At 43.0% G+C, this 22,776-nt stretch overlaps 1 protein-coding gene across 1 annotated transcript in view; it reads right to left on the reverse strand.

Annotated features, from left to right (window-relative positions):
• Positions 1-21,152, reverse strand: part of OTULIN (OTU deubiquitinase with linear linkage specificity) — a 33,616-nt gene extending 12,464 nt beyond the window's left edge. The window contains exons 1-4 of the mRNA XM_003932488.3: positions 20,814-21,152; positions 9,660-9,736; positions 3,534-3,628; positions 309-452 (exon numbers count right to left, since the gene is read on the reverse strand). Of these exons, the coding sequence (XP_003932537.1) occupies positions 309-452; positions 3,534-3,628; positions 9,660-9,736; positions 20,814-20,965 (468 nt within the window). The 5' untranslated portion in view covers positions 20,966-21,152. The remainder of the gene's footprint in view (positions 1-308; positions 453-3,533; positions 3,629-9,659; positions 9,737-20,813) is intronic.
• Between the last annotated feature and the right edge of the window lie 1,624 nt (positions 21,153-22,776).

Below are 22,776 nucleotides of genomic sequence, written 5' to 3' on the forward strand. Positions count from 1 at the left end.
ATATGCAGCCAACTTAATATAAACACAAAATTGAAATCTAGCTGTTCCTAAGTGCTTTTTACAAACGTCTGCACTCTAATTCAACTAAACTGTTCGTATAAATTTTATCATTTTTCTCTTCTGGGAAACATCAGTTATTTTTGGTCATTTTACTATGTGAAATCATCCCAGCCACACAAAACTGAATAAACCCACATGCTGACATGATACTGCAGACAATACTAGCAGGTAGCACGGACAGAAAGGGAAAGTTTTCTCACAAAAATTGTTTGAAACATTTTGGACTCAAACCTGCAGCAGCAGCGTACCAGCGTGAGCTCTGGGTCCTGCAGCCAGGGTGGCAGCCCAGCAGCCTGGCTCATGGCCTGGAACAACGTGGCCCTCAGTGCACAGTAATTATCACCACGGACTCGCCGTATGGAGGTGAACTTCTGAGAAACCTCCTCATAGCCCTGGGAAAAGGCATGAAAGAATTCAAAGTGGTCATTACTGACTTGAGATAGGAAGATTCATTCCTGTGGAAAAGACTAGGCCTGGAATCACTGGGAAGATGCCCAATGTTGGAGCTTTATGTCCCTTTCTAGGCAATTGTTGTAACACTTACTCACTGGCAACCAACATTTTGAAAGGTTTAATCTGCGTTTTAAGTGACCCTAAACTCCTTAACAAAAAGGCAAGAAAAAAAGAGAGACAAACTAAGTTTATATCTTCATATTAAGAAAATATAGAAAAATCTCAGCCGGGCGCGGTGGCTCAAGCCTGTAATCCCAGCATTTTGGGAGGCCGAGGCGGGTGGATCACGAGGTCTAGAGATCGAGACCATCCTGGTCAACATGGTGAAACCCCGTCTCTACTAAAAATACAAAAAATTAGCTGGGCATGGTGGCTCGTGCCTGTAATCCCAGCTACTCAGGAGGCTGAGGCAGGAGAATTGCCTGAACCCAGGAGGCGGAGGTTGCGGTGAGCCGAGATCGCGCCATTGCACTCCAGCCTGGGTAACAAGAGCGAAACTCCGTCTCAAAAAAAAAAAAAAAAAAAGAAAATATAGAAAAATCTCAAGTTTCTAAAAAACAAAGGGAGGCAGTGTGAGGGGTGGGGGTGCTGTGTATATGTGCATGTATAACATAAGTCTATATGCCAGGAGATGGCTGAAAAATAATTCTGTTAGGCTTTTCTTTTTTTTTTTTTGAGACGGAGTTTCGCTCTTGTTGCCCCAGGCTGGAGTGAAGTGGGACAATCTTGGCTCACTGCAACCTCCCGGGTTCAAGCAATTTTCCTGCCTCAGTCTCCTGAGTAGCTAGGATTACAGGCACACACCACCACGCCCAGCTAATTTTTTTCTATTTTTAGTAGAGACGGGATTTCATCATGTTGGCCAGGCTGATCTCGAGCTCCTGACCTCAGGTGATCCACCTGCCTCAGCCTCCCAAAGTGCAGGGATTACAGGCATGAGGCACCAGGCCCGGCCTTTTTTTCTTTTTTTTAAGCGAAATGAAGTGTCACTCTTGCTCAGTCTGGAAGTGAAACAAGGAAATGAAAATGTTCAGTGGCATGCTTGGGCACTCAAAAATAGCAATCCAAATGGATATTCTGAAATGTACCCTGAAAAGACACCATAAAATCCTAGTGACTCTGATCCCCCAGCAGGCATGGTGCCTGGCTTCTCCAGCTAGACACATGCACAGTCCTTGGGACTGACTTAAGTGCCTTGTCACCTCCCTGGCCCTGAGTCCAGTCAGCCCTTTAACTCATCCCAGTCTTCCTTGACAGTCACTCAAGACCCACTTCCTACCCTGCACTCACACAAAGAAAGAAGTGGTATCCGCATCAAGGAGTGGGCGCAATGCAGACCACCTCTGTCCTGGGTGTCCAGATACTAGAACCTTATCATTAGCTATTTTCAAGGTTCAAGTCATAGGATAATGTTTTAAATGAATATAAAAGTACTTTTTTTCCCCAACAATAACATTTTGAGAGTTGCATTCTTATTCAGTGGTCAAACCACTGTAACACATAAGGTTCCATCAGGCAGAATCACACCTACTAATAATTATGCACTTCTTGCCTACGGTAAACCTCAATTACCCCAGAATACTTAAGATGGCAAATTCAACTGCAATTGTACCTTTCCAAATGCATAAATTACTCATCTATTTCAGAATAAAATTAAATCTGGCTTTGTATAAACTTACTTCCTAAAGAATATTCAAAACAAAAATAAATAATTACACAAATAAGGACTAAAATAGAACAGAGGTGAAAGCTGTTTTCAGGTATCTGAGATATCTAATTACTGCCATGGGTCCTGATGATATAGGGCTATAGGCTAGAAAATCTGCAAGTGACCAACAGCATAGTCAGCAAAAATATAAATGTTCTTAACCTCTGGCAGGAGCTAAGAGTCCCAGGTATTTCATAATTGAGTTATTTAACAAGTGCCTAAAAACACAAAGCATCTACATATCGGATTTGCAGAGAGCTATCACCTTCTCTCAGAGCTTTATAAGTGGCAGCTAGATTTTTACTAAGGTCAGCCCATGGGCAGTCGAAGTACATGCTGAAAGATGAGCAATATTTTCTATAAAAATGAGCTCTAAGGAAAAGACTAAATATTCAAAAATTTAAAAATTTAAAATCCTAACCAAAAAAAATTTAAAGGTATTTCTATTAAATATGATGGTCAGTATCTCTAACGTAAAAGCGCATTCAAATTCATAATGTAAATAATCCCAAGAGAAAAATGAGCAAAAGATAAACCCAGAGGTTTCAGGAGGTCATGGAAGTCTTGGGTTAAATCTGCTATTTGACTATTTTTGAGCTATTCACATGGTTCATCCTACCGATAATATTGGATTTGGTATATATCTGAGGGTAGAGCCCACAGGGTCTGCTGCTTGATCAGCTGTGTAATGTATGTTGGCCAGGTGACTGAGCTGAGTAATGAACTGGCCCAAAGAGCCGCAGCAGGACCACATCATACAAGTCCCCAATGTCATCCCACAGCCTTGGGAACTATCTTCGAGACACCAATCTATACAATGAGATTGGGAGGGGGCAGCTCCTGGGACACCTTAAATGAAAGAAGTAATTCCTGATTTTCCTGTGTAGGGAGTGCAAGAAGGTTCTAGGCCCCAGGACTGGCAGGTGTGTAAGCAAACCCAATGTGCTGTGGGAAGCAGGAGTGTGGAATAGGCCTGAGGCATCCCTGAGGCTTTTATTTTACAATACCAGGCCAAAAAGGGCATTCCCAAATGGCCCCAAGAGGATATCCAATGGCTGGCCCTATCTGAACAGCAGAGTCAGATGTTTTTCCAAGAAATTAAGTTACTGAGTAACTGATGCTGATTCTATACTAATATTGTGACTTAAAACAAATCCCTTATCTTTGGAGTCTATTTCCTTATCTCTAAAATTAGAACATCAATAATAAAGTCTATAGCAGTCATCTTAACTAATGTCTAAAAATATCAAATGACATAACAACTTACGAGAGACTATTTGAAAGACCTGAAATACGTGCATCTGTGTCATACCTTTTTCATACATGTTGCTTTCTGTGTATTTCCCCTCCATTCTTTTTTGCAGTAGTCCATGATATCCATTTCAGGAGCTACACTTAATCTTGGTTCTGTTAAAGAATTTAAAAAAAAAAAAAAAAGCAAATAATAAATCAAAGCATAATCAGAATACTGCTTTAGTTGGGGGTTACCCTTCCCTCTTCATTTTCTTTCTTCATGCCAAAAAATCCAGAATTCAACCACTGCCTACCCCCTGGTCCAGACCACCATTACCTCATCCCTGAATAACCACGGTGGTCTCCCAATGGGTGTCCCTTGTCACCACACTCTCCAGACCATTCGCCACATGGTGGCTAGCCAGGATGACACATCTAAACATGAGTCAGATGGTTTTGATCACTCCTGGGCTCACAGAGCTCCAGAGGCTCCTGCCTCATGGCCTTATTCCTCATACAGTCCCCCTCTCTGCCTCTCTGGTCTCTGCTCCCACCATTCCCCACACTGACAGGGCTACATCCTCCCAATACTCTCCAGCATTCCTGGCTTGCTCTTCCCCACACCTGCAACGCTGCTCCCTCCCTCCATGTAGGCCTCTGCTCCAGAGTCAGCAGGCACCTTGTGTTATAGTATCACACACACTTTTGCTCTCTATTCCTTTTATACTATTTGGTTTTTCTTCTTAGCACTCATCAATACCTGAAATCCTTTTCTGTACCACCCCATCACCCCCACACACAAATACACACCCATACAAAAATACAGTAAAACACAAGCTCCTTGAAGGCAGGGACTTTGTTTTGTTTCCCAGCTGTGTTATGTCCTCAGCATGTGGAGCTGCACTGACACACAAGTGCTCATGAATTCTGTTCTAATCAAATTAAAGATGTGACAGTTTGAACTATGAGAAACACTTCTAAAAATGAGTAGTTTTTTTATAACCATTTTACAAAGAAATAACACCTACTATAACAAAAATTACATTTAATTATCTTGATGTATTTATGTACTACCCTGATCCCAAAAAGCTGTAAGTAGTCGATAATAAACGAGAAACTAACAGAACTCTCCATGTCTGTTAATCCATGGACCTCACCTGACTCTAACAACACATCCCCCAAAATTAAAAATACAACTCACCATCAGATAAATGTTATAGTTTTTTTTTAAAAAAAAAAAAAGGCCTTTAGATTTTCCTAGTTCAATGTACACGGTTTTGGGTTTTTGTGGTACATGCATATACACACACATGTGCATATAAGCACGTGTGTTTTAGGAAGAAAAGGAGGTAAATTCTTTGGCACATCTCAACTTCCTTTTTAAATTATTGAAGGTGTAGCTGCTAGCAATGATTTTAGAATATAAATATGGAAGTACCTTACAACATATTTACTCCTGAGCAAATTGTACATGAAATAAATGTTTTATTTAACTAAATTCAACAAATATTTACCGAGTGCCTAAAATGTACCAAACACTGAGCTAGGAACTGGGAATACAAGGTGATGAAGATAGGATTCTATCCTCAAGGGCCTTATGGATTACCGAAGAAAAGACAACAAGCGCTTATAAACCACGGTGTGATGGGTATTAGGATGATTAGGAGCACAAAATCCTCCTTGCAGGTTAGGTAAATTTTTTTTTTTAATTTTTTTAGGTAAACTCTTAAGGACTGCTAATTTTTTAAAATCTCATTGTGAATCTTTTTATAAAGAAAAGTAATCTTTTACATAAAAGGGAAAACAATACATATACAGATAGCATAGACATATTTATTTGTGGCATACATTAAAAGCAAAGCAGGCTCCTGAGGTATAATATATAAAGACAATGAAGACCAATGCTGCACAGCCAATCCTTAAAGAACGAACCTTCTTTTTTTTTTTTTAATTCAAGAAATACTTTTTGCATGTCTGCTTGGTGGATGGACGCATTCTCATGTATCCGTCTTTCCATTCACCTGCCCAAAAGGGAAGAAATGCAAACATCCAGAATCAGGACCTATTGGTCCCCATTGTTCCTCCAGGTAGGGTTATGAGCCTGAACAGAAAGCACATGCCCAGCTCAGAAAGGGCCTCCTGGAAAGGAAATCTACATTCCTGCTCTCCTCCCTGCAGTACTCATTCTTGTGCACATCAAGATAAGACCTGGCCACCAGAACAGGGTGGGGCAAGCCCAGCACCTCAGGACTGAGGAGAGGAGGCACAAGCCCTCACACAGGCCAAGAGACCAAGCCACAGGCCATAATCAAGTGCTGTATCAGAGGCCTATGTGGGGCTGTGAGGGTTGGGAAAATGGGTACCAGCACAGCTGGCAGCATCAAATACCTGAATTCCCATTCTACTGTGGTCCTCTGTAAGGAGGACTCCAATGGCTACTACATGCCAGGTACCAGGCTAGGAGCTGGAGATGAAGGACAAGGCTGTACCTGACCTCAAGCAGTTTACGGAGTTAAACAGCACCTTTCTTTAGTTGCAAACTACACAGACTCTGCCATTTTCAAAAAAGGACATTTCGAAAGGCAAGAAAATAAAAAACAGAAAAATAAGGAAGTTGAAAACCAGAGTGGTAAAGCCAGGAGTTGAAATAACAAAGAGGACTGACCTTTAACCACCACATGGGTGACAAAGACAAGAATCAGATCCCCAGAAGATGGGACGTTAAAACTGAAACCCCTCCGGAAAGCAGGGACTCTCAAACAGAGGGTAGAATAAGACAGGAATCTCAATCTTTGTCTGTAATGGGCCAGACAGGAAATAAAACTTAAGGGTTTGAGGGCCATAAGGTTTCTGTCACAGCTACTCAACTTTACCACACATGAAAGCCACCACAGACAATAGGTAATCCCAGCACTTTGGGAGGCCGAAGCAGGCAGATCACGAGGTCAGAAGTTAGAGACCAGCCTGACCAACATAGTGAAACCCCATCTCTACTAAAAATACAAAAATTAGTCGGGCGTGATGGCATGTGCCTGTAATCCCAGCTACTCAGGAGGCTGAGACAGGAGAATCACTTGAACCCAGGAAGTGGAAGGTGCAGTGAGCCGAGATCATGCCACTGCAGGCCAGCCTGGGCGACGGAGCAAGACTCTGTCTCAAAAAAAAAGAAAGAAAGAAAAAATTTTATTTATAAAACCAGGTGGTAAGTCAGATTTGGCCTCAAAGCCATAATTTGCCAACTCCCAGGTACGGTGGAAAAAATCTTTTCCCTAACAGAGAGGATAAGAAAACTTTCTGCTCAGTCTGGGCTCTGCTTCAGGGGAGAGGGTAGTAAATATTATTTCAGGAAGGACACTGAACCCAGAAGGTCTGAGATGCAAGGAGTGTAAGGGGATCCATTTCACTCTCAGACTAAAGCTAGGAGTTACAAGACCCACTATGAAGCCTAATTGCCTATGTGGGGTACAATGCCAGACAGAAGAGAATCACAACAGAAAGCCTATAGACTGTCAGCAGGTTAACAAACACCAGCTGAATATGCACTTTCTTCTTAGGAATCTAACTAATGAGGACACTGCACCCTATATGAAATTTTGAGCAACCACAGCAATAGAGACTAAGCATTCTCTGAAGTTTCATGGAAGACTGAAAACAGTGCAGCCCCAGAACACACCACCACAAAGAGTATCTCCTGTGGCTACCACAGTGAAGTGTTCACCAATTTCTTGAGAAAGGCTCAAAAAGTATTATAAAAACCACACTGTGTATCATTTGTTCCTAATCACATATGGCAATGCTTTTGTTCGCCATAAACAGAAGCTAGTTCTCAAAACCAGAACACAGACAAGGGTCTTCTAAGGTTCATGGAAAATGAGTTTTATGAAAAAGCTACGGATGGATTTCAATTTTTTTTGGTGCCATGATAAACTCAAACTAACTTTTTATAACACGTATGAACAGAATCCAGTCTAAAGCACTGAGAAAGATAAGACATCAGTTTGAAAAGAGCCCCCGTTAGAGCAACATGAGTTCTGCTAAAATTTAAGCAAGAAAAAACACCAAATTTATGGTGAGGCATGGGCAAAAGAACGATGAAATCACTTATGATTTATCAACAGTTTATAAGGACAATGCCCCAAAGAAATCAGCAGCTTACAAATGGATAACTCGTTTTCCTAAGGGACATAATGATGCTGAGGATGAAACCTGCAGTGTCAGACCATCCATATCAATTCAGGAGGAAAATATTAATCTTGCTGGTGTCCTAATTGAAGGGAACCAACAATTAACAGCAGAAACAATAGCCAACATCATAGACATCTCAACTGGTTCAGCTTACATAATTCTCACTAAAAAATTACAGTTGCGCAAACTTTCCACTCCATAGGTGCCAAAACCCCTGTTTCCAGATTAGCTGCTGACAGAAGCAAAGCTTTCATAGGAAATTTTAAACAAGTGGGATCAAGACCCCGAAGCATTTCTTCAAAGAATTGCAATGGGAGATGAAACCTGGCTTCACCAGTACGATCCTGAAGACAAAGCACAACCCAAGCCATGGCCACCAAGAGGTGGAAGGGATCCAGTCAAAACAGAAGCAGACTGGTCAAGAGCAAAGGTCAGGGCAACAGTTTTTTGGAATATTGAAATATTTTGTTTGTTGACTTTCTGAAGGGCCAAAGGACAATTAACATCTGCTTATTCTGAGAGTGTTCTGAGAAAGCAAAAGCTTTAGCAGAAAAATGCCAGAGAAAGCTTCACCAAGAGTCCTTCTCCATCACAACAATGCTCCTACTCCTTCCTCTCAAACAAGGGCAAGAGTTTTGATGAGAAATCATTAGGCAACCACCTTACAGTCCTGATTTGGCTCCTTCTGACTTCCTTTTGTTTCCGAATCTTAAGAAGCCTTTAAAAAAGGACACAAATTTTTCTTCAGCTTGTAATGTAAAAAAGACTGCTACATTCACATCATTAAATTCCCAGGCCTGTCAGTTCTTTAGGGATGAGTTCAACAAATGGCTGGTATCATCATTTAAAAGTGGCTTAAAACTGATGGAGCTTAGGTTGAGAAATAAAGTGCATATATATATATATATATATATATATATATATATACATATATATATATACACACACTTTTTTTTTTGAGACAGGGTCTCGCTGTTACCCAGGGTGGAGTGCAGCAATGCGATCATGGCTCACTACAGCCTCACACTCCCACCACAGGAGGAAGTGGTCCTCCCACCACAGCCTCCTGAGTAGCTGGCACCATAAGCATGCACCACCACACCTGACTAATTTTTGTATTTTTTTTGTAGAAACAGGGTCTCCTTGTTTGCCCAGGCTGGTCTCAAACTCCTGGACTCAAGCAATCCACCCACCTCCGCCTCCCCAAGTGCTAGGACTACAGGTATGATCTACCATACCCAGCCTTCTAGCTTTTAATTCCATTTTTCCATAACCTTTTTTATAGTCTTCTTATACATTAGTCATGTTAATGAGAGAGAAAATGCCACTTGTAATTATTCATGGAGTATCCCAAAATCAGAGTTATTTCTATGTGGCTCCTGCATGAGGGCAGTCAGGGAACTAAGGATGTACATCACATGCAACCTTGCCAGCTAAGTCTCCATGGACCAGTGGAGGGGGCCAAGAGTAACACCTCACTCCAGCAGCAATGAATCCTAGTAGGGGTAAGATCAGGCAAGACAAGAAAAACACAGACATGAAATCACAAAACGATGAGACTCTGTGCTACTGATCCCATCACTGTCTTTCTTATTACTTAATCACATTCATATGGCTATCTGCATACAAAGATGCGCATAGCCAGTCTCTCAGTGAAGTCTTTCTATTTGAAATGAAAAATGCGCTTCAAATCTGAACTCTCCCTCTAAAAATATAAGGAAATCAAGAACAGAGAGAGGATGGTGTCAAGACATTAAACAAAATAATCCTCACAGGGGCAAAAAATGATATGAATGTAAAGAATGCAGAGGGAATGCTTGCATTAAAATTTAAAAACCTCAGGCAACAACAGTCTCTAAACATACCTCACCAAAACAAATAATCAATATTGATAAGACCATATACATAAGAATATTTCCTAAGAAGTACACATTAATATTTTATGAAAATGGATATACTGATTTAACTGCATTTTCTGCTATAAATAAGAACTCTATAAATAAAACAATTCCAAACATACCTGATGCCCCTCTTTCATGTATAAGCAATTCTTTTTCCTTTTCTATTTCATCTGCAGCACGGTACATGTCCTCCTCACTGAAATCACACCAAAGCAGACATTTTCACTTGTTGCACTGACATTTTCCGTCCTATTACACAGCTGCTTATAAAATGCATAATACACTAAGGATTTAACTTTTTTCATTTTACATGATGATAATCTGATATAATATGGGTCTTACATGTTAAGGATAAAGATGAATATGCTTCTATTACATCACTTTCTTCTACTTCAGAATTTCTTACTTTAAATAAGACAAGTTACATCACTTCATTTGCTACATGGTTCTGAGGTCATTTTATTTGTAATGCCTATTAATGCTTCAACTATGTATCTAGACATCATAGCATGCATCTTATTAGTGAAGCTCCTGAACTGATTCTGTCAAGTTCCAAGAATGGAGATAGTGCTGGTAAAAGTATTTATATAGGAATGCAGGCCCATTGCCGACCTTTGTAACATGTCACAAGCAAACCCAACAACAGCTACCTTAAAAACAAGAAAAGACTACCAATTACAAATTGCCAAAGCTGAAAAACCTCCTCGAGCTCCTCCTGTTTCCTGGCCCCACATTCAACCAGCCGCTCATGCAGCTGTGGCATATATTCCCACTGTCCCACCACTACTGACTTCTTACTCAGAGTTTCCTTAAGAGTCTCTAGGGCTTTAGTTAACTAACAAGAGCCCATTAAGTACTACAAAGGGAAAAAATCCACTAGATGCTAGGCAATGATGAAGAATGGGACTTGTGGTTTGAAGACGCCTCCTTTTTCCCTCAAGATTCATCCGAAAATGACAATAAAGGGAAATAGAAAAACCAACTCTCTCTTTCATGAAACCAGAAGACAGGTGAACGTCTGAAGAGGTGGAAAGCAGATGAAATGATAAATGACACGGGACAGGGAAGCCAAGGCTGGTGGATGGGCACAGGCGGAAGGCAAGCCAGAAAACCTGGCAGAACTCCAGAAAGGCTCAGAAATCGGATGCACCAAGTCTTTCAGGGAGCATGAGAAACACACTGAGCAGAAAACAAAGAGAACTGCTGATGTTCACATAGCAATGATTAGACCTCCAATTCCCCATACTTCTGCCTCATGAAAGCATACCCAATCCTCACATAAGGCTGCAGACTCAATGAAACACATGAAGGAGGAGGTGCCAGGCTAAAAACAAAAAAAGAAATTCAGTGAATGACTGAGATACCCCTACCCCCAATTCCCTCACCACCCTAGCTCCTGGTACGTGGCCTAGTATAGCTGGAGGAAAGAGGAAGGGGTCAGAGGGCAAGAAACAGATGAAGAAAAGGTACTGTGAGGGGCAGACTGTGGAAGGGAGTCTCACATGTCCCCATTAAAACCTCTCAGTGGTGTCCAAACACTCAGAAAACTAACATCAAAATTATGACCTTACCCACCACTCTAGCCTGCATCACATTATTTCCCTATGCACTACTCACACTTCAGTCCAAACGCCCGACCAACACTATCGTGCGCCTGCACATTTGTGATTCACTCATATATTCCCTCTTCCTGAATGGTCCACAATTCTTGACCTGCCCACTGCCTAACATGTCACAATGCATGCCATTTGGGTAAGCCCCCTGCAGAGTGCAAGGGTTAGAATGGGGACCCAGGAATTAGACTGCCAGGGTTTATTTAACTAGTCCTCATTCCAGCCCTTATTAGCTGTATGACTAGAGTAACTACACCTCTCGGCATCTAGATTTAACCACCTGTCAAAATGGCAGTAGCCCTTTACTCACCTCAAAGAGCTACTGTTAAGAAACAGATACATGGAAAATAATTAGCACTCAAAATTAAGTTAACTGTTCTTATTAATTCTCATTTTATGCCCACTGGTGCAAAGTATTAATGAACAACCTGACCAATGATCATTTTTTATTTGTTTCTCTCTAAATATGTAACTGTGTGTATTTTTAAAGTGTGGGGATGAGGGAACAAGTATCAGGAAAAGGTACTTTCCATGTGCTCTTGCTTCCAGTGAGATTTCAAGTAAAAAGTGTGATGTCACCCTTGGAGCCCATGCCAGAGTTAAAAACAAACAGAAACCTGATTCATGGGGACCATACATCAAAGGCCTAAAATAAAAAGTGACCAAATATGTTTGTTCTTCTCTTAATAATTTAACAACATCTTTCAGTCTCCTTCCTGGCTTTATAAGAGACAAACAGACAAATTCTAATCCTGTAGAACAGTCATTTCAGCAAATTACTTTCAATGGTATCATTATCGGAAGCATACCTTTGGGCAAACCACTTGCCCAACCTTGGCCTCAGTTTTCTCATCTTCAAAATGAGAAGACAGGAAGAGGCCATATAAGCTACATGGTTCCTCTTCCAGTTCTTTAGTCTAAGTCTATGAATATATTTGTCATGAAAATTGTACTTTGAACGAAAGTGGCTATACTGCATGTACATTTGGCTCCACTTTTGTTTTCTTCCTTTTTAATCTACAAAATAACCGAAATCCAAAACCAATACCCGGAGGAGATTCTCTAAACAAGCGACTCTCCATCCCACAAATATAAATTCCCATGAAGGCCAAATAGGAAAGGAAAGAAAGAAACAACAGAACTAAATGCAAAGCGAAGCTGAATGGGAAATTGCTGGAAATAAAAAGCAGTGATTTAGGATACAGGAAAAAAGCAAAGCAGAAACAGAGTAAGAGAACCAGAGTATATTCAAATTGCTTTAACCACAACTGGATTTCACTCAGATCCTGTGTGTGAACATTTGCTAACTTGATGGCCACCAAGGACATACAGAAAATGTAATATCACCTTTACTGAAGGCCACCATTAAAATAAAAATAACCCTGCTTGAAGCCAGGAGTTCAGTATCAGCCTGGGCAATAAAGCAAGACCCCACGTCTACAAAAAAAAAAAAAAAAAATCCGTTGGGTGTGCTGGCACTCACCTGTAATCCCCCCTACAGAGGAGACTGAAGAGAGAAGATCACTTAAGCCAGGAGTTGGAGGCTACAGTGAGCTATGATCACACCACTGCACTCCAGCCCAGGTGACTAAAAAAAATTAATTAACTAGTTAATTAATTGAATTTTAAAAAATAATCCAGAAGAATAAGTTTTAGGTTTGAGCAACGAATCTCAATCAATATATTCAGGAAGGAAGACAGTTCGCAGCCAGAATGAAATAGTTACCCATCTAAGATAAAGATAAGCAAAAAGAAAGGAAGAAAAGAAGAAACAGAGCAAAAAATAAAAATAAAAATGTTATTTTAAAAATGCGGCCGGGCGCGGTGGCTCACGCGTATAATCCCAGCACTTTGGGAGGCCGAGGTGGGTGGATCACCAGGTCAAGAGATTGAGACCATCCTGGTCAACATGGTGAAACCCAATCTCCACCAAAAAAAAAAAAAAAAAAAAAAAAAAAAAAAAAACAAAGCTTCACTCTTTCCTTTTTATTGCTGAATAAAATTTCATCAAATAAAAAAAAATGCTTCACTCAATACACTTTTGCTTTAATTAAGTATTAAAATAATAAAGCTGAAAATAATGACAAAATGAAATTATACTAAAACCTGGGAATCTGAAACAGGTAGAGAGTTTAAGTTTTTGTTATGGGATGGGAAGATGATAAAACAATGAGAAGAACAGGGATTTGGTAACCTTTTGTGTGTCAAGTTGGGGTGGCAGTGGGGAGGTAGACACTCTGACACAGAAGAAACCACTGAAGCTCAATGACTCAGATGATCACCAGAGCAAAAAGGTCTATGTTAAAGAAAAGTTAAGCCAAAGTCTAAATGACTTTATTTCCTGGCAGTCACACTCAATTCCACAGTTAAAATTTGTTAAAGGATACAAATAAAGGGTAAAATTACAGTTAGATAGAAGGAGTAAGTTCTAGTGTTCTATACCATTGTAGGATGACTATAATTAATAATCTACAAGGCCGGACGCGGTGGCTCAAGCCTGTAATCCCAGCACTTTGGGAGGCCGAGGTGGGCGGATCACAAGGTCAAGAGATTGAGACCATCCTGGTCAACATGGTGAAACCCCGTCTCTATTAAAAATACAAAAAATTAGCTGGGCATGGTGGTGTGTGCCTGTAATCCCAGCTGCTCGGGAGGCTGAGGCAGGAGAATTGCTCGAACCCAGGAGGCAGAGGTTGTGGTGAGCCGAGATCGTGCCATTGCACTCTAGCCTGAGTTAACAAGAGCGAAACTCCGTTTCAAAAAAATAATAATAATAATAATAATAATAATAATAATCTACTATATAGATTGAAACGGCTAAGAGAAAGATACTAAACGTTCCCAAAAACAAAGAAATGATCAACGTTTGAGATGATGGACATGCTAATTACCCTGATCTGATCACTATAGTTATGTATATCAAAACATCACGTGCCCCATAAATACGTATAATTTAAAAATAAGTCAATTTAAAAATTATGTATATGTTTTTTGAGACAGGATCTCACTCTGTTGCTCAGACTAGAATGTGGCCATACAACCACAGCTCACCGCAACCTCGACCTCCTAGGCTCAAGCAGTCCTCCCACCTCAGCCACAAGTAGCTGGGACCACAGGTATGCACCACCACATCAAGCTAATTTTTTAAATTTTGTATAAATTCAGGGTCTCACTATGTTGCCCAGGATGGTCTTAAAGTCCTGGGGTCAAGAGATCCTCCTGCCTTGGTCTCCCAAAGAGCTGGGATTATAGGTATGGGCCATCACGCCTGCTAACAGTTCCTAATTAGAAAATTCTTAGTTTTGCACCATGGCATTATTTTAAACTGTATATGTATATTTTCAAGTTCCTATTAAACAATATTTACCTATTTTCTTTTTGTGTGTGTGGCAGAGTTTCGCTGTTGTCACCCAGGCTGGAGTGCAATGGCATACTGTCAGCTCACTGCAACCTCAGCCTCCGAGGTTCAAGCGATTCTCCTGCCTCAGCCTCCCAAGTAACTGGGATTATAGGTGTGTACTACCATGTCCAGCTAATTTTTATATTTTTAGTAGAGACTGGTTTTCACCACATTGGCCAGGCTGGTCTCAAATTCCTAATCTCAGGTGATCCACCCGCCTTGGCCTCCCAAAGTGCTGGGATTATAGGCGTGAGCCACCATGCTTGGCCTATTTACCTGTTTTGTCTTAACCTAGAGATAAAATATTTTCTTTTTGATATTAAGGCAATTTATCCAACTGAGTAAGCTATATGTTGCATACTAAATTATTATAGAACCACTTGCTCTGTTCAAACATCTACATACCAACCAATTTTTGAAAACTTATTTTAAACATGCTTACTATACAGACACAAAATTACACTACTCCCAAGAACAAAAGCCATGAATTAAAAAAAAGAGCTCAGTAAAGCAGAAAACATTTCTCTGAAGTCAATTTTTCAATTTCTGATTCAAGTAAACATGTAATAGGAAAAAAAAACAATTCTAATATATACGCAAAGCTAACAAGACAGAATTTTAATCACTTGTCATTATGAACCTTGGTTGTCTAAAAGAATTAAGTATGGCTTTTTTAATTCAGCTCTCTGGACTTGAACCCTGCAGATCATACTTAACTTAGCCTGTCCTATGAGTCTAATGGCAACAATAAGGCAGTGTTGGTGAGACAGTGTCAACCAATGTGATACTAACACACCTTCCCACACCAGCACAGGAAAAGCAAAGACCACTCAACCCAGCCATTCTCCACCACTTGTGGTTCAGAGATGGGTGAACAACTCATCAAATACAGGAAAGTACCGGCACCCAGGCCAAAATTCCAACCTCTTCTGCAAGTAGATTTTCCATGACTGGCTCATGCTACTCCATGTGACTTCCAGAGGTAACTGGGGTCAATGAGCCACTCTCAATAAGGTTTGATTCTTAGCAACATCCCAGCTCTGGAACCCAAAGCAGGCTCTTCATCAGGTTGGGAGAAAGTGGACTTTATCCCTACTCCAAACTGTAGCAGCATCTAAGGGTGGGGTGGGGCGGAAAATACATCCACAAGAACAACAATGTGCCACTTTTTTTGCTCACAGCCACTTTGAGAATTTAGATTTCATCAGAACCTAAGCTCAGAAACATACATAAAATTGCTTTCAATTTCAGAGGGGTTCACCAACAGTACGCCTCCACAAATTCAAATCCTGTCTCATGCTCAGAGAAGGGCCATGGAGTAGTCTCTTCCCAATTCCCTAAGAAATTCTGGCCTCGCCACCAACCATGTCCCAGGACCAGATAGCAGGAGTCACATGTTGGGAGTGGAGTAAGCAGGGAATACAGCATAGGAGATCAGCAGAGGGAGTTTAAAGAATGTCAACTAACCTGGTCTGTCATAAGATCTCCTCAAATGTGACTCTAAGTTATGTTTTGAGCCATCCTTAGGGCTTGTCCAGGAGATGTGAGCCAACCACATCTCTCAAATGCGCTGATTAGCGATGGGAAAAAGGAAGAAAGGAAGGGAGGGAGATAGAAAAGGAGGGAGGAAAAGAATAACTGCAATTACGCAGTAGCTTATCATTGGGTGCTGTGGCTCACATACCTATAATCCTAGCACTTTGGGAGGCTGAGGCAAGAGGATTGCTTGAGCCCAAGAGTTTGAGACTAGGCTGAGCAACAAAAAGACTGTCTCCACAAAAAGAAAAGAAAAAAAAAAAAAAAGCTGGGTATGGTGGCATGCACCCGTTGCCCCAGCTACTTAGGAGGCTGAGGTGGGAGGATCCCTTGAGCCCAAAAAGTTGAGGCTATAGTGATCCATGATTGTGCCACTGCACCCCAGACTGGGCAACAGAGAGAGACCCTGTCTCAAACAAACAAACAAAAACAAAGCAGCTTATCCATGTGGTTTATATGTTTCTCTTCCTTCACTTCTCTCCCTTGTGAAATGTGATGAGCTTAGTGGAAAGGAATCAGAGTAACCTACTGTGCTGCCTAGGAAATAAGCCATCTCTTTCTCTACCCATCACCACAGCCTTCAGAATCACATCCCGAATGTCTAATTCAGCTGCAGAAGTTGGGCTATGATTTGTATTTGTAATTACTGTCCACTGAATGTATTAAAAATGACTCTGTAGGATATCTCAAAACTTCTACAGTCTTACGGTGTTCACACTTCTAAGTGCAAACATTTTAAATGATTCCTCTGCACAGCAAACCCAACTATCTGGTGGAAAGAAAGGCCTTGGCTCCAATGACAAAAAAAAAAAAAAAACAGACTAAAAATGGACATTACACTATTTAAATTGATACTCAACTATTAAGCTGTATATATCATCATGCAAGAATAGACATAAATATCTTATATTGCAAACTTTATGTTTATATGATACCTGTAGTACAGTTTGTCTAGCCCATGAAGATACCACAGAGAAATAGCCCACTACCCAGATACTGCCAAATCAGAAAGATGGAAAAAGGCTAAAAAGTCCAAAATTTAAGACATGATGTTCAAAAGGTGACATCTTAAACTCACCTCTCCTATTCTGCCCCATCTTATGAGAGGTAAAAGAGAATGAGATAATCAAACACACAAAAAAATGAGAAAACAAAATTAAGCTGCTTAAAAAAAATCACACACACAAACTAGAACATCTATTAATAGGCAAACTTGGGAAGCAAACCAAGGGGGAAAAAAAAAGGTGAAGCTGGCTGTTACTATAAACCATGTATCTCTGCCTGGTTTTGCTGAGGAAGCACAGAAGAGACAAGGGAGGTTCCCACTGATGCATCAGGGTCTCTCTAGCCAAGCTACACTTAACAAATCTGCAAATGTGTAAAATGACAAACCTAGGCTAGCTTTTTTGCATTCCTTTCAGCTCTAAGTCTATACAGTTCCACTAGCAGCAGACAGAAGAGGGACCTGTGCCACAAAAACATTTCAAGAAAGAGCACTTCTTCCTACCATTGTCTGTTTTCATAGGTGTTCAGACTGAGAATCACAACCACCAGAAAACTTGTCAAATAACTACATATACTTTGGAGAACATGGTCTGGCTTCAAAGTTTCTGCCCTGCTCAGGGGGCATGAAACAGCTGGGGTTGAGGTGCAACATGGGTCAGGGCATCAAATTAAGTGCACGTGATTCTAACCACCAGGGCAGGAGGAAGGCAAAGCAGCAATTAGGAACCAGCATGGGCCCATGGAGCAGGAGCTGGGGACAAGAGACCCCCTATTTAACCTTCTGTAGAGTCTGAGGTAAGTCTCTGATATGATTTGGGTACTTCTCCCCACCTCCTACTCTACCAATCTCATACTGAAATGTAATCCCCAGGGTTGGAGGTGAGCGTAGTGGGAGGTGATTGGATCATGGGGGTAGATCCCTCATGAATGGCTTAGCACCACGCCCTTGGTGATGAGTGTGTTCTGAGTTCACGCAAGATTTGGTTGCTTAAAAGTCTGTGGCACCTCACCCCCACCTCACTCCCTCTCTCACCATGTGATCGCATGGTCCTGGTTGGCTTTCTCCCATGAGTAAAAGCTCTCTGAGGCCTCACCAGAAGCCAAGCAGATACACGCACCAAGCTTCCTGTACAGCCTACAGAGCTATGAGCCAATTAAATCTCTTTTCTTTATAAATTACCCAGCCTCAGGTATTTTTTTATGGCAGTGCAAAAGCAGTGTAATACAAAAAATTGGTACTGAGGGGTCAAGCACTGCTATAAAGATACCTGAAAATGTGGAAACAGCTTTGGAACTGGGTAGTGGGCAGAGGTTGGAAGAGTTTGGAGGGCTCAGAAGACAGATAATCAAGGGAAAGTTTGCAACGTCTTAGAAACTGGTTAAATGGTTGTGACCAAAATGCTAATAGAAATATGGACAGTGGGCCAGGCACAGTGGCTTACACCTGTAATCCTAGCACTTTGGGAGTCTGAGGCAGCCAGATCGCTTTGAGGTCAGGAGTTCAAAACCAGCCTGGCCAACGTGGTGAAATTCTGTCTCTACTAAAACAAAAACAAAAATTAGCCAAGCATGGTGGTGGATGCCGGTAATCCCAGCTACTCGGGAGGATGTGGCAGGAGAATCACTTGAACCTGGGAGGCAGAGGTTGTAGTGAGCCAAGATTGTGCCACTGCACTCCAGCCTGGGTGACAGAGCGAGACTCCATCTCAATAAAAAATAGTAATAAAGTAAAACAAATAAAAAGAAATATGAACACTAAAGGCTAGGCTGATGAGGTCTCAAATAGAAATGAGGAAGTTATTGGGAACTGGAGTAAAGGTCACCCATTATGTCCTAGCAAAGAATTTGCCTGCACTGTGTCCACGTCCCAGGAATTTGTGGAATTAAATAACCTGTCTGTGATTTCACAAGCTGACAGGTGGAAGGAGCTGAGTCTTGGATGAGACTTAGGGCTTTGGACTTGATGCTAGAATGAGTGAAGACTTTGAGGAATGGTTGGAAAGAGATTATTATATTTCCTAATGTGAGAAAGACATGAAATTTGGGGGGCCAGGAGCAGAATGATAGTCTGGATATTTGTCCCCTCCAAATCTCATGTTAAAATATAAACCCCAGTATTGTAGGTGGAGTGTGGTGGGAGGTATTTGGAATCCTCATGAATGGCTTAGTGCCATGCCCATGGTGACAGGTGAGTGCTGACTCCAAGTTCACACCAGATGTGGTTGTTTCAAACTTTGTGGCACCCCTACCTCTCTCTCTCTCTCTCTCTCTCTCTCTCTCTCTATCGGTCCTTCTCTCGCCAAGTGACTGTCTGGTCCCACTTGGCTTTCTGCCATGAATTAAAACTTCCTGAGGCCTCACCAGAAGCCAAGCAGATACAGGCACCAAGCTTCATGTAAACCCTGCAGAACCATGAGCTGATTAAACCCCTTTCCTTTAGAAATTACCCAGCCTCAGGTACTTGTTTATAGCAACACAAAAATGGCCTAATACAGACTCTAACCCAGAGAGCAAACTGGCTGCCACAGGACACATCAACTCACACATGGATGTGTACAGTGGTTTCAACTAAAAAAAAAAAAGTGCCACTGTTTAAAAAGTAGCATATTTCATACAAAACCCCAAACAGCTGGATTCTTTAAATACAGAAGATGCAGCAGCTAGCTTGAGCATAGGGGACCCTGCCTCCCAACAGAGAGACAATCTCTCCAGGTCCTGGCCAACTTCACTAACTTACTTCACTTACTGCCTAGTTCTGGGGGCAGGAGTTTGAGACCACCAACTCTATCTTATTTTCCAGTGACCATTATCCCATTAAGTGTGAATAACATCATCCCAAGGGGATTCTCAACAAATGAGAATGTCTAAGTACTATGCAAATGTGTTATTATAACACAATATCTACCTAACAGGCCTCCAAAGGACCCCTTTTCAGGATTTTTTTTTTTTCCTAAAGTTCTAGCGGTGCTTTACGCATCTTAAATTTAAATTTCCAGCCAATTAAAAGATCTGTCAAACTGGTTGAGCGCTTTCACTATTTCTTAAATTACAAGAGCATTTATAGGTGCCTAGAACTTGAAAGTGCAGAAAACTTTCACTCTGAGTTTCTATTCTGCTTCCACGTGTACCCCCGACCCTTGCAGAAACTATGAATTCTTCCCAAACCGTCTTCTTCACAGTACAGTAAGAAATTGATCTAACCAGCACTGACTCTCTTTTTTAAAAGAAAAAGGGGGAAGGGATACAAGTCAGGCCATTAAAGGGTCAAAGAGAATGGGTCAGACTCGGTCCAAAGTCTATCCAACAGGTGGGACGTCGCCTCCAAGAACATGTCGCGTGGCTCCGTTCTCCCGCGGCTGCGGCAGGGCGACCTCACTTCCTCCCTGTGCCAAGCTGGAGGAAAGATCTAGTGGGAGTTAGTAATAAAACTCATCGCTTTCAGGTTTGCTTCCCAAGTTTCTGGAACTTTAACTTTGCAGACATGCAGATATCAAAAATGAGACGGGAGGGGAGGCACTGTGTGATGAGAATTGTGAGGGGCTCTGGGGGGAAAATATGCAATCGGACACGGGCAAAACTGTCTGGCAATCCCTCCTTGTCGTCGACGGCCTCACTCAGAATTGAGGACGCCCAGGGACCCTCCGTGACGACTCCCCACCCCAGCCCGGCTTCCGGAGGGGCCCAGCCCGCCGCCCCCAACCCGCGCCCCCTGCACTCACTGCTCGGCCGGGAACCGCATCTCGGACCGCGGCTGCCCGCCTGCCGCCGCCTTCCCGCCCTCCTGCGCCGCGGCCCCAGCCTCCCGCGCCGGTGTCTCGGCACAGCTCGCGCCCGGCCAGGCTCCGGGCTGAGGCATGGTCCCCCGACTCATGCGGCCGCTTGGGGCCGAAGGGGTTCAGCCGGCTCGGAACGGTCCCGAGACCCTGCCTTCGGGGTGCCAGGCTGTGGGCGCAGCCTCTCTGCTGCCCGGGCGGCTTCCGAGGGTCCACAAGGCGCTTCCGCGCGAGTCACCAAGGCCCGCCCCGCGGCCTCTGACCTGGCGTGTGGAGGTGCGGCCGGAGGGAGGCCGGGACGCGGCGCATGCGCGTGCGCGTGCGCGGGCTGCGCTGCCGGGGCGGAGTGGTGGACCACGCGTTGAGGCTGCTGCGCATGCTCTGTCCCCGGGCGCCGCTGGCTTGCTTCCCTGTTCAGCTGTGTGGGGAGAGACTGACGGCTTGAGAGCTGGAAACCACAAGCGCAGCGGCGGGGAGCGTCCTGGGTGAGGAGGAGGAAGGCCGGTCTTAGGTGTGAAGGGCGCTGATCCGTTCCGGCGCCTTGCGGTGTCACTCTCGGCTTCGGAGCGTCGCCCTCCGCCGGAGCGGGTTTTCCTCAGCTGTCAAGCGTGGCTGCGGCCTGTCCGGGCTATCCCCTGCCGGGAAGGTCCCGGCACCCGAGTCCGGCGGGCCTGGGCCTCCGCTGTCGGGCCAGGCTGGTTGCTCCGGGGCTGGGAGTCACCTCACCGGGATTGGGGCGGAGAGGGTGAACTGGTTCAACCCGACCTGGTTAAGCAAGCGCAGCAGTGTGTGTTCTTGGATCCTAGTATTTCACATAAACATTTTGGAACAAAATGTAAAGGGAAAATATGAACCGTTTTCAAGCATCCAAGAGTGACGTGCTTCATCTCCGGGATGGAGAAGAGAAGCAGCCTCCAAGGTTGACTTGCAGTCGCGGGCAGGAAGCGTCGCTGAAGGGACGTGCAGCGCCGGAACAGGGCGGGACGGAACGGCTGGGCAGTGCAGAAACCCGCGAGGAGTCCGGGGCGGAGCAGGTGGGGAGCAGGGGATTGTACTGAAAGATGAAACTGGCTGGCCGTGGTGGCTCACGCCTGCAATCCCAGCACTTTGGGAGGCCGAGGTGGGCAGATCGCTTGTCAGGAGTTTGAAAGCAGCCTGGCCAACATAGCGAAACCTCGTCTCTGCTAAAAATACAAAAATTAGCCGGGCGCAGTGGCGGGTGCCTGTAGTCCCAGCTACTCGGGAGGTTGAGGCAGGAGAATGGCTTGAACCCAGGAGGCGGAGGTTGCAATGACCCAAGATCGCGCCATTGTACTCCAGCCTGGATGACAGAGTGAGACTCCATCTCAAAAAAAAAAAAAAAGGAAAGAAACTGAAAAAGTGGTGCTGGAGACCAGACCCTGAAGAAGCCATATTAGGCTAACTATGGAGCTTATGTTTAATCCTCATTGACAGATCTTGAGATCATTTTGAAAAATCACTTTGACAGCAGTTTGGTAAAAGTTTGGAGAAGGGCAAGACTTGGAAGACCAGTTTAGGGAGACTAAATAGTAGTGACCTTCAAGGGAGAAACTGGACGGAAAGAATGTTTCTATCTCGTGGCAGAGAACTCCAGGGATATAGTTTTCTCCTTTAATTTTACTTGAAAAAGTAATAAATACACATGCTAAAAAATTCAGAGCATGCGAAAGAATATACAAAGACTGTTAAGGTATGGGATTGTAGAGAGTTGAATAGTGTCCCCCAAAATTCATGTCCACCTAGACCCTTACAATATTAACTTATTTGGATAGAGGGGCTTTGCAGATGTAATTAGTTAAGATGAGGGTCTAGTATAGAATGAGCTGGTATAGGATGAGCCCTAAAACCAATGGTTGGTGCCCTTAGAGGAGGACATACAGATAAATGG

Source organism: Saimiri boliviensis, chromosome 1 (genome assembly GCF_048565385.1).
Source record: "Saimiri boliviensis isolate mSaiBol1 chromosome 1, mSaiBol1.pri, whole genome shotgun sequence".
In the NCBI taxonomy this organism is placed as follows: domain Eukaryota; kingdom Metazoa; phylum Chordata; class Mammalia; order Primates; family Cebidae; genus Saimiri; species Saimiri boliviensis.